The sequence below is a fragment of the Haemaphysalis longicornis genome, unplaced genomic scaffold, assembly GCF_048455015.1.
Source record: "Haemaphysalis longicornis isolate Haplotype H1 unplaced genomic scaffold, Haemaphysalis longicornis Haplotype H1 scaffold_15, whole genome shotgun sequence".
Taxonomy (NCBI): domain Eukaryota; kingdom Metazoa; phylum Arthropoda; class Arachnida; order Ixodida; family Ixodidae; genus Haemaphysalis; species Haemaphysalis longicornis.
The window spans coordinates 9,076,929-9,087,483 of record NW_027526257.1 but is presented as its reverse complement, the minus strand read 5'-3'; the positions used below and the strand labels follow the sequence as shown (position 1 = coordinate 9,087,483).

Sequence of the window (10,555 nt, the reverse complement as noted above, 5' to 3'; positions counted from 1 at the left end):
GAAAGCCCGCAATGAGGCCCAGTGTGCTGGCCTTGATGATTGGAACTGGATAACCTAAAAAACACCCATAAATTCGGTGTGAACATGAGAGGTATGCTCAGATGTAAAGCAGCGCACCGCTGCTCGTTCTATTTAACACCAATCGACCATATTAAAATACGATATGTATGCGCAGCGAAGCATGCTAGCTGCAACTTGTCGTGATCGGTTGAGCGATAAAGGGGATAATTACAAAATCAAGGACAATTGTGAAGAGGTAAAAATAAAAATAAAACAAAATAAAACAAAGAGTGTTCTCATTTTGTCATGACATTGTCTTCATCCATTTGTCTCAAACTTTGGTGACGGGGAACTCGTGAAAGGAAACATTTCTCACCTTACCTTCTTGAGATCTAGAATAAGGTACGAAAAAGTATACGATCGTGCTCCTTCCAAAAATAAACTCGCCTCAGAGCACTGAATTAGATACAGCAGACGCGACTTACGCTCCACGCCGCGTCTTCAATAGCGCGTTCTGCACGGCTGCGCCCACGCTTCTTGCGGCCGCGAGGAACGACATGGGGTAAGTAGCGCCACTCCCCTAGCAGCGGCGAAAATTATCCCTGCGAAGGCGGTGCTGGGGCCGCGCTCGCTGGGCAAGTCCGAAGTATAGTTGGTCGGGGTCAAAATACACAGACCACATATTTAGAGTTTTCTGGCACGAAGACGCGACAACGAAGGCTAATTTACAATCCAAAGCGCATGGAGTGTCGGCCAGACGAGCGTATCTTCAGCGTTAGGCTAAGGCCGCCACCTCGCGGAGGGAACAGGAGTTAATAAAATTACACCTCTCCGCCTGGCTCCGCGCCGAATGGGACGGCCGGAGCTACGGCGCGCCGCCGGCAGCCGATCGCGGAGGCCATGTCCGAGGGAGAAAGGCTCGAGGTACGAACAGTGAAAGTTGCTCGCTTTTAGGACTTTTTTTCTTAGAGTGCACAAGTGTGAAGATACATGCAGAGAGAGAGAGAGAGAGAGAGAGAGAGAGAGAGAGGTGTGTGTGTGTGTGTGTGTTTAAAACCTGATTCAAACAAAATAACGTAATTGTGTTACAGTCAAATAAACAGTTGGTCTCGAAATTGTGTGTACCTGTCCAAGAATTTATAAAAAGCGAATATGAAATGATTAAAATCGAATTCCAGCACGAAGGAAACAGATGTGTGCGTTAAATTAAACTTGCGCCCAATCGTCTCAAAACACTTTGCGTGGTGATCCTACAGAAGCTCGTCAGTAGACAAACGTCAGCATACATTAGATAGACTTTTAGAGTTTCTAGCTGCAATCGTAAACAGAAAAAGGTCAACATAAATTAAGTAGACTTTCTATATCCAACAGTCAATGGACGACTGCCAACAAACATTAAACCGACTTTTTACAGAAAACTATCAATAGGATGTGAGAGTTTGTAGGTTAGCAATAAAGTTGGTGGCATGGGAACAGAACGTCTACCGAATGTAAAGAAGCATTTATAAGGTTTATCATCGTTGGCATTTCGGCGCGATGTTGAAAAGCTATTGATAACATCATCCCTGGTGGTGGCGGCGCGCTGCGAGATAGCGGAAGAGGAGCGCACGCCGCCATGCGTTCACTCATCAAGCGATCACTTCCTAATATGCAGGACCAATGCTCATCGTGACCGAGAAGAGTGCACTTCGCGCTGCGCACAATTTTCGCATTTGGAAGTAAAGGAATCTCCAGAGTTTTTTATTTAACGTATACCTGCCAATGTTTCCATTCCGTGTTTTACGAGTAACAAGTTGAAATGTGAGGGATTAAGTTCGAGCGGCTATGCTTTATTTCATTGTTGCTTTTTCGCGCTGGTAAACGTAATAAAAGGCACCATTACCACCACGCAAGGGTATTTTTACCTACTCCGAAAGGAGGATCGCTTACTCGTCCCATTTACTAGCCCGGTTGGCCCTGATTACCAAGTGCTTTCTCTTAAATACAATTATTAAATGCCAATGAAGTAAACACTGTCGGAATCAGCAGTTGGATCAACCATTTATATTCGGACGCCTTGCAAGCTTTATGCCACAATGGTGTTATGTGTGCAGCCTCCTTGAGTTATTCCATTTTCAGCTACCTAATGCGGGCGACATTGTTCACATAGCTTGGGTAGTCCTCCTTGAGCTAGGCGGATTACCTAACAGAGTTATCTGAGGTATGATTATTGGACATTAGAAAAAACTTTGAGCAACAGCAACAATGAGTAATACTTGTCTTGATCGTTCAACAGTTAGGACTAACAATAGGAAGGCAGTTGGTGGGATATTGTAATTTAAAATCAATAAAATCCCTAATCTGAGTAGTGGTCGTATTCCGTACACCGTTTATTTTTTGTAAACAAAATAAAAAGGAATATTGTTTCGCAGCACCAAGGAGGTTTAGGGAGTTCATTCTTCCAAAAAGAGCAAAAACAGTGGTTTTTCTGCTCGTTGTAACAGAAACACATAAAAGTCGCAAAATTCGGTATGGAAATAAAAACGGTAAATGTTATCGCTGGAAGGTGTACTTTTGTGTTCTTCTTCCAGCCTCCCAGTACAAGGAATTACATCATCCAAACAAGGGTGACTGTAATTGTTTTTTGCTTGATCCCTATGACTGATGTGCTCAATGAGAACAAATTGTGGGTTAAGACGGTGGGAAGAAGCAGGCAAAGGTTACGATTGCCAAGTGGGTCTCCGTGTTGACCTCGACGTTTTTACTCCTCGCACGTGGCCGGTAATGTCGGAAGTGCTGTTTGAAACGTTACGGAGAGTGATGTCATTTATGCTGAGGTGCGTTTAGTAAATAGGCACAAATATGGTACTGCACAGTCACAATTATATACAAGCAAGGGCATACACCATACACACAAGGGCACCTTTTTACCAGTTTTCCGCACAACGACCGCACTTCCTTTCGTAATGCGTACTATGGGGTCACACCCTGCAAGGGATATAAGGCGCAGACGATGGAACGGGGTGAAAGTGCGGGGAAGTGAAGCGAGATCAGCAATTTATCATTGAAAGCAAAGATTAACGCCGCGGAGTTGAGCAAGGAAACGAAGCATAGGCCGAGTTACAATAGGGTGTTTTAAAGCAGTACAGATAATACCATAATAAAGAAACCAGCTTTAAGAAAGAGAGTATGTATGTACGCTGTATATTTTTATACCTAGTAGTAAGTCAGATATCCAAGGCGCGCCTCAACATTTCAGTTAGATTCAAGCGACCTAATTCGTCTATAGTGTGTTGAACCTTGTCCATGCTATCCCAAACAAGATTTTTGAATGGAACTGCGAAAAGGGGTCAAGTTGCGAATTCAGCCCCTTTCACCATTTTTTAAAATAAATACCAAGACATTCACGACCGTTATCACTCGGCGCCAACAGCGTGTATTGTTTATATGTCTGTGTTGTACGAAAGTTCACGAACAACAATTGTGAACATGGTCATTTCTCTAAACCGGGTTATTACTTAATAGACCGTGTTGTGCAGTGGTATTTCTGCGTCCAGTCATACCTCTCGCAGGAGCAGCAATTCTTTTAGGCTTTGGCTGATACTTCCCTGTGTGGTAACCGCAAATAAGGAAAACACCATTTCGCAGAATTGGAATAAATATTGTAACGCTACATAACTTGTTGAATTTTGTGCACAGTAGATGGCATTGACTATGTCACAGGCCAATCCCGCCGGCAAAAACGGCGGGGCGACGAAGAGAAGAACGAGGTGCTGGTTCGCGTATCCAGGGCTCGGACACAACGCTCAGCGACGGTCCTCACCCAGGTTTTTTAAATAAACCCTCAGCTCACCCCTCAGTGCCTGAGCGTCACCGTAACAGTTTTTGGTGAGAGGTGCGGGGTACGACGCCGCGGACAACAGAGTCCCTGGATCTGCGCCGAAGCCGTCGCGTTGCTGGCCTCCCGCCCATCCAAGAAACGATGGCTCCGCCTGCAGGCAGTTCCCAGACACCACCGACGGGCAGCTGGCAGCCCCATCGGGAACCCCGGTCATTTTCAGGGAAGGCCGGAGAAGACGTGGATGAATGGCTCGCTCATTATGAAAGAGTGAGTAAATATAACCGCTGGGACGCTGTGGCCCGACGCGCGAACGCCGAAATCTACTTGGACGAGACAGCAATGACGTGGTTTGAAAACCACGAGGCAGCGTTGACCACATGGGAACGGTTTGTTGAAGAAATTAGGAAGCAATTTGGTGACTCGATAGCGAAGAAGAAGAGGGCCGAGCAGACGCTTCTCCAGAGAGCGCAAGTGCCCGGGGAAACATGTACAACTTACATTGAGGAAATCCTCAAGCTGTGCCGGATCGTTGACGCCAGCATGCCAGAAGATGACAGAGTTGGGCATGTCCTCAAGGGGATCGCAGAAGACGTATATAATTTCCTTATCGGCAAGGACAACTTGAATACGGTCACCGATGTGATTCGCCACTGCCGTACGTTTGAAACTTTGAAGGCGCGTCGGATTACGCCCAAGTTTGGCCGACTGGCCAACGTCACAACGGTGGCCAGCGTGGATGCCAGCTCGTTTGCCGACCTTTCTGCGACTATCCGACAAATCGTTCGCGAGGAGCTCCTGCGGCATGGAGACGTAACTCGTTGCTGGACACCCTCCTCTCGCGACGGAAGCTTCCTCCGCGATGCTTCACCTACTTGTTGCTATTCAACAACACATTTTGGCTCCTCACGACCGTCGGTCAACGTTGCTGACATGGACGACTACCAGCGAAGGGGCGTGTACACTATGGCGCCCCACTACCAGCAACAGAAAGATTTTCGTCGTAATTCCCATCGTACACAGGGCGCCTACTACCCAGAAGAGCACCATCGCTCGAGTTTTCCAAGAAGGCCATTCTCGCCTGGTCAGCAGTATCCTCGTCGCGAACCACCCACGTGCTATCGATGTGGACTAGTCGGCCATATTTCGCGGTTTTGTCGCCGTCGGCGCCAAGGACCCAACGACGATCCCACGTTCACGTTTCCTCGGCCCAATAACTTCAACCCTGGCACTCGATGGTATCCACCACTGTCGTCAACACGTAACGACCAGCCGACCGGTCCACGCAATGGCTCCCCCGCTTCGGACAGAAGTTTGACTCCACCGCCTCTACGCCAGCGCCATTCTCCATCACCTCGGCGCCGTCCAATGTCGCCACCGCCGGGAAACTAGCCGGCGCGGCCGATGGAGGTGAGGTCGCCGGACAGCCTTTACGAAATATACCTCTGCCCGTTTACATGGTCAAAAATAAGATTGAAGTTTTAATTGATGGTGTGCCAACGATGGCTTTGGTTGACACTGGGGCAACAGTTTCTGTGATGAGTAAGGCATTTAAAGACAGCCTTGGGACTAAAGTAATGTTCAGCTGGGATCGAAGTGCCACATTTCGAGGCGTTGGTGGTGAACCGCTGTGGCCCCTTGGTACTTGTACAGTGGATGTGTCATTAGGGGGCAAAAGCTTCAAAGCAGAATTTGCGGTACTTCAGAAGTCTACACACGAAGTTATTCTCGGTATTGACTTCTTGCAAGAATGTGGTGCTAAGTTAGATTGTGCGACTGGCGAACTCTGTGTAAGCAGTGTTCTTTACTCTGCACTTGCCGAAGAACCTTCACGTTCGAGCGAACACGCTTTGGTTGTTTCGGAAGACATGGTTCTACCTCCCCGATCGGCGTCCTTTGAACCTGTCATGGCCTGCGGTGCTGTGGAGCCTTCCTTTTGTGCAATTGTTGAGCCCATTCTACCAAACTGCGTCAAGAAGGATGTTTTGTTGCCGCACTGTTTGATTTCCGTACACGGTGGGCGCAGTTCCATATGCACAGTTAACTGCTCAGCAGCTAGTACCGTTCTGCCGCTAGGGATGAAGCTTGCGCTATTTGAAAAGGATACCAGAGTACCCCTTGCAACAGTGAGTGACGAAACTTGCGATTCGAAGGGTGACTGCGCTACGCGTGACGAGCAGCTTTTGAAGATGATAAACAAAGGTCTTCCTTCTGCCGAGAGGGAGGCGTTAGCCCATGTCCTTTCAAGGCATGCGACAGTGTTTGACTTTTCCACCAGCCCCGGCAACAAGACCGAAATCCCGCCTTCTCGAACGCGGCACAGCATAGACACCGGAACCGCCCGCCCGCTCCGGCAAAAACCCTATCGGGTTTCTCCTGGCGAGAGGAAGGTCATCGCAGACAAGGTCAACGAGATGCTACGGAAGGGAGTGGTACAGGAATCAGCTAGCCCTTGGGCAGCGCCGGTAATCCTGGTGAAGAAGAAGGATGGTTCCTGGCGATTCTGTGTTGACTACAGACGCCTGAACGCAATTACAAAGAAGGACGTGTACCCTCTTCCTCGCATAGATGATGTCATTGACTGTCTGCACTCAGCCTCCTACTTTTCGTCAGTTGACTTAAGATCTGGTTACTGGCAAATTCCGATGGATCCGGCCCACAAAGAGAAGACGGCTTTTGTGACTCCTGACGGGCTATTTGAGTTTAACGTCATGCCGTTTGGCCTTTGTAACGCCACAGCTACATTTAAAACGTTCATGGACACAATTTTGCGCGGTTTAAAGTGGGAGATTTGTCTGTGCTACCTCGACGACGTAGTAATTTTTGGACGCACTTTTCAAGAGCACAACACCCGCCTTGACATGGTCCTGAACTGCCTGGAAAAAGCCGGCCTTGTGCTAAATTCAAAAAAATGCCGTTTCGGCGAGCGCCAGACCTTAGTGTTGGGGCATCTAGTCGACAAAGATGGCGTTAGACCTGATCCACAAAAGATTGAAGCCGTGAGTCAGTTTAAGCAGCCAAAGTCTGTGCGCGACCTACGAAGTTTCCTGGGGCTATGCTCCTACTTTCGTCGGTTTGTACCAAACTTTGCAGAGCTCACTTATTAGTGATCGTGGCCGCCAATTTATTGCGGATGTTGTAGAGGAGCTACTTCGCCTTTGCACCTCACAGTTTCGTCATGCTACACCATATCATCCGCAGACCAACGGACTTGTTGAACGCACAAATCGAACACTTCTCAACATGATTTCAATGTACGTGGCATCAGACCACAAAAACTGGGATGAAGTATTGCCTTTCATAACTTACGCATACAACACGGCCAAGCACGAAACAACCGGCTACAGTCCCTTCTACCTCGTCTACGCACGCAATCCTCGTACTCCTCTGGACACTATCCTGCCATTCTCGTTGCACGACGAGGAGTCAGTTGCCAAGACTCTGTGCCTGGCCGAAGAGTCCCGCCAATTAGCTCGCCTGCGCACCCTTGCATCACAGTCCCGGTCTAAACAGAGATACGACGTTCGCCACCGCAGTGTATCATTCTGTAAAGGTGATTTGGTGTGGTTATGGACTCCCTTTAGGAAACGCGGACTGTGTAGCAAGTTTTTGTCGCGTTACACTGGCCCATTCGTTATTCTCGACCGTGTAAGCGACGTGACCTACGTCATTTCGCGTCTCACAACACATGGTCGCCGGTCCAGCAAGACACTACTTGTGCACGTCGCGCGGCTAAAGACTTATCACCCTCGTGCTACTGAGTGACTCACCCGGCGGGTTTCGTCTGCGGAGGGGGGAAATGTAACGCTACATAACTTGTTGAATTTTGTGCACAGTAGATGGCATTGACTATGTCACAGGCCAATCCCGCCGGCAAAAACGGCGGGGCGACGAAGAGAAGAACGAGGTGCTGGTTCGCGTATCCAGGGCTCGGACACAACGCTCAGCGACGGTCCTCACCCAGGTTTTTTAAATAAACCCTCAGCTCACCGCTCAGTGCCTGAGCGTCACCGTAACAATATGATATTTTAACCTAATGAGACCCTACCCTGGCTGTCTTGGTTCAACAGGACAAATAGCTGATCCTAAAGACACGATAATTTTTTCCTCACCGTTCTTTCTTCCGTACCATTCAACCCAACTGCACAGTTAGTCACTTTCACAATTTCATTTTACCACAGTGGGGTCTAATGCTTCATAGACATCTGAGAATTGGTCTTGGTGTAGAGAAATATCACACCTAGGTGGTTAGATTTTAGGCGAGTTTTTAAAAAAAATCGCACCTAGTTCTGGTAGTTTTGCCACAATTAAGGTATAGAGGCTTGCAGCTTCTATTCTTAAATATATCAGGTAATTCACATGGTGATTTGTCGTCAGGACCTTAGTAAAGTCTTTATTTCCTAAACGTGAAAAATCGTCCCCTCGCAATTTTTCCTAATGTCCTAACAAAGTTCCGGTTATCATCAATTAATACACATTGTTTAGAGCACTTACTGTCGAAAATAATCCAGATAATGCGAAGGCAAAATATTAGTTTGAATTAGGTGTTTGTGAGGGCACGCGACGAACGTCTTCTCGAGATGTAGATTATATTGCTAACCAGATGGAATTACTTAAAAATACTGAATTTTTTTTTAAATTATGGGTTTGATCCGGTGAAATAAGTGGATAAGTGGGCTGTATATCAAAGGTGTAGTGGGAACAGACAAATAAAATTCGTCGTGGAAAAAAGAATGGTTCTAATCCACGCTGTGAAGGTGGTTGGAGAGCAAAGCTTGAAACGACACCCACAAAAATTGCCCATGCGACATCCCTTGATTTCACACAACGTGGCTCTACAAAGAGGGAAACCGGAGATTCCGCAAGCCGTTACCTCGATTTTGCGGGGGCGGCATCCCGCACGCAGCCGCAGCGTCTGCCATGGCCGGGCTAGAGCGGCGGACGCCGCCGCTCCAGCCAGGCCGTGAGTCGGGAGCAAGAAAACGGAGGGGAGCGTCTTTCAAAGGGTGAGACAGCATAACCTAGCCATCCTGATGTGCTAGCTTAGGGCTACACCTCCGCGCGAAACAAGCACAGACACGGAAACAATTCGGCATGTAAGGTTAGTGATTCCGATTTATACAGATTTGGACTAGTTTGTTTAGTAAGATTGAGAATTCTGAGAAAGCTGAGGCAACTTTAGAATCGCTATTTATAAGGACCAGTTGCTACTTTCGCCTGTTGTAATACCCCTTAAAGCCCAAACGAATCAACGTATGTTTGCCGTATGGCCACTTAATTCCGTCGGGTGCGGGTTACCCTGGAGGGGCTGCAGAACAAGTTAAACAAGCTGTGCGATGGCAGCGCGCAGTTGACGCTATTGTGCTAGAGCGCCGGGCCCCAAATTCATTGCACGGGGTTGCGCGCCAACAGCGGGGCCGATTCACGCCTCGTGCAAACCGGACTAAACCAACCGCTGCCGACGGGCCCAGACTTTGAGTGCTGCAGAGACGCCTCTTTTTTTTGCGCCGCGTCGGCGCTGCCGAATGGTGCATGGGGTGAGCGACCGGCAACCGACAGGCCACCAACCGCCTCGAGGCGGCATCGCGGAGACAGCGTGGGTGTCGCCCTCCCTTTCGCCATCATGGCGGCTCGGCTGACGCAGCCCCCTCACCTCCAATCGTCGGATTTCAAACATCGGCCAGCGAGTGCCTGATTGGAGCGCTTCGAATTTCTCGGGGCGAGAGCGGACTTCCGGGGGTAGAAGACAAGCCCGGAGGCACCTATCGTTGGCATTCTGCGGTGGCATTCTTCGGCGGCACTTTTCAGAGGCACCGAGTGGAGATGTGCTGGTTTGAATGAAGATTTTATTACTGCAAAACATACATATATACAAAGAATAAACGCCACAGTCATCACTTCAAATTTCACAATCTACCATCTGAAAAGATCAAGGCGCACCGACAACCAAACATTTTATAGATATTCACACCGCACGTGTGCTGACCCGAAAGGCGCCACACACTTTATCAACCCTGATTTAAAAAGGCATACTCAGTGTCAGACAGCAGGACCGATGGTTGGCTGACACATACATTCCCTTCCTTCTTTATACGGAAAGCTTCTATTATTTCTCTTGTCAGCCGTGTTTTGTGTTTATCAACAATTATCGTATCTCGCAGTTTTGGGTGGCATTTGCAGTCTTTGCAATGAACGGCTAAATGTGAATACGGTGACCCTTTTAACGAGTTCTGATGTTCGCGAAGGCGTACGTTCAGGCATCGGCCGGTCTGCCCTACGTATTTCTTTCCACACGTTAATGGAATACTGTATACTACGTCTTTTTTGCACTCCAAAAACTTTGTGCCGTGTTTCCTACCACAACCCTTCTTCCTTGTTGGTTTCTTTTCTGCCACCCTTTGCACCGCTGGGCAAATTTTCGCCAGTTTGTTTTTAGCTGAAAACACCACGCGCACCCCATATCTCGACGCTATCTTCTTTAGGCGATTAGACGTGCCATGAAGGTACGGAATCACCGCTATCTTCTCTTTGCTGGAATCCGCTTCTTTTGCCCTGCTCTGATCGGTGCTCCCTGGCCTTTTAACCTCTCGGCGATTCCTCTCGCACGCCAACAGAACACACTCATCTGGAAACCCGGCCGCTCTTAACCGGTCTACCTGAGCGGCGACACTTTGTTCCACCAAATGTTCGCAGGATTTTGTTAACGCAGATCTGATGCAGGAAATGGCGACGCCATTT

The 10,555-nt window shown here is 48.4% G+C and overlaps 1 protein-coding gene across 1 annotated transcript in view; it reads left to right on the top strand.

Moving 5' to 3' along the window:
- Nucleotides 1-3,824: 3,824 nt before the first annotated feature.
- LOC144165852 (uncharacterized) overlaps nt 3,825-10,555 on the top strand; it is a 52,113-nt gene continuing 45,382 nt past the window's right edge. Inside the window, exon 1 of the mRNA XM_077695616.1 lies at nt 3,825-4,630. Within this exon, the coding sequence (XP_077551742.1) occupies nt 3,962-4,630 (669 nt within the window). The 5' untranslated portion in view covers nt 3,825-3,961. The remainder of the gene's footprint in view (nt 4,631-10,555) is intronic.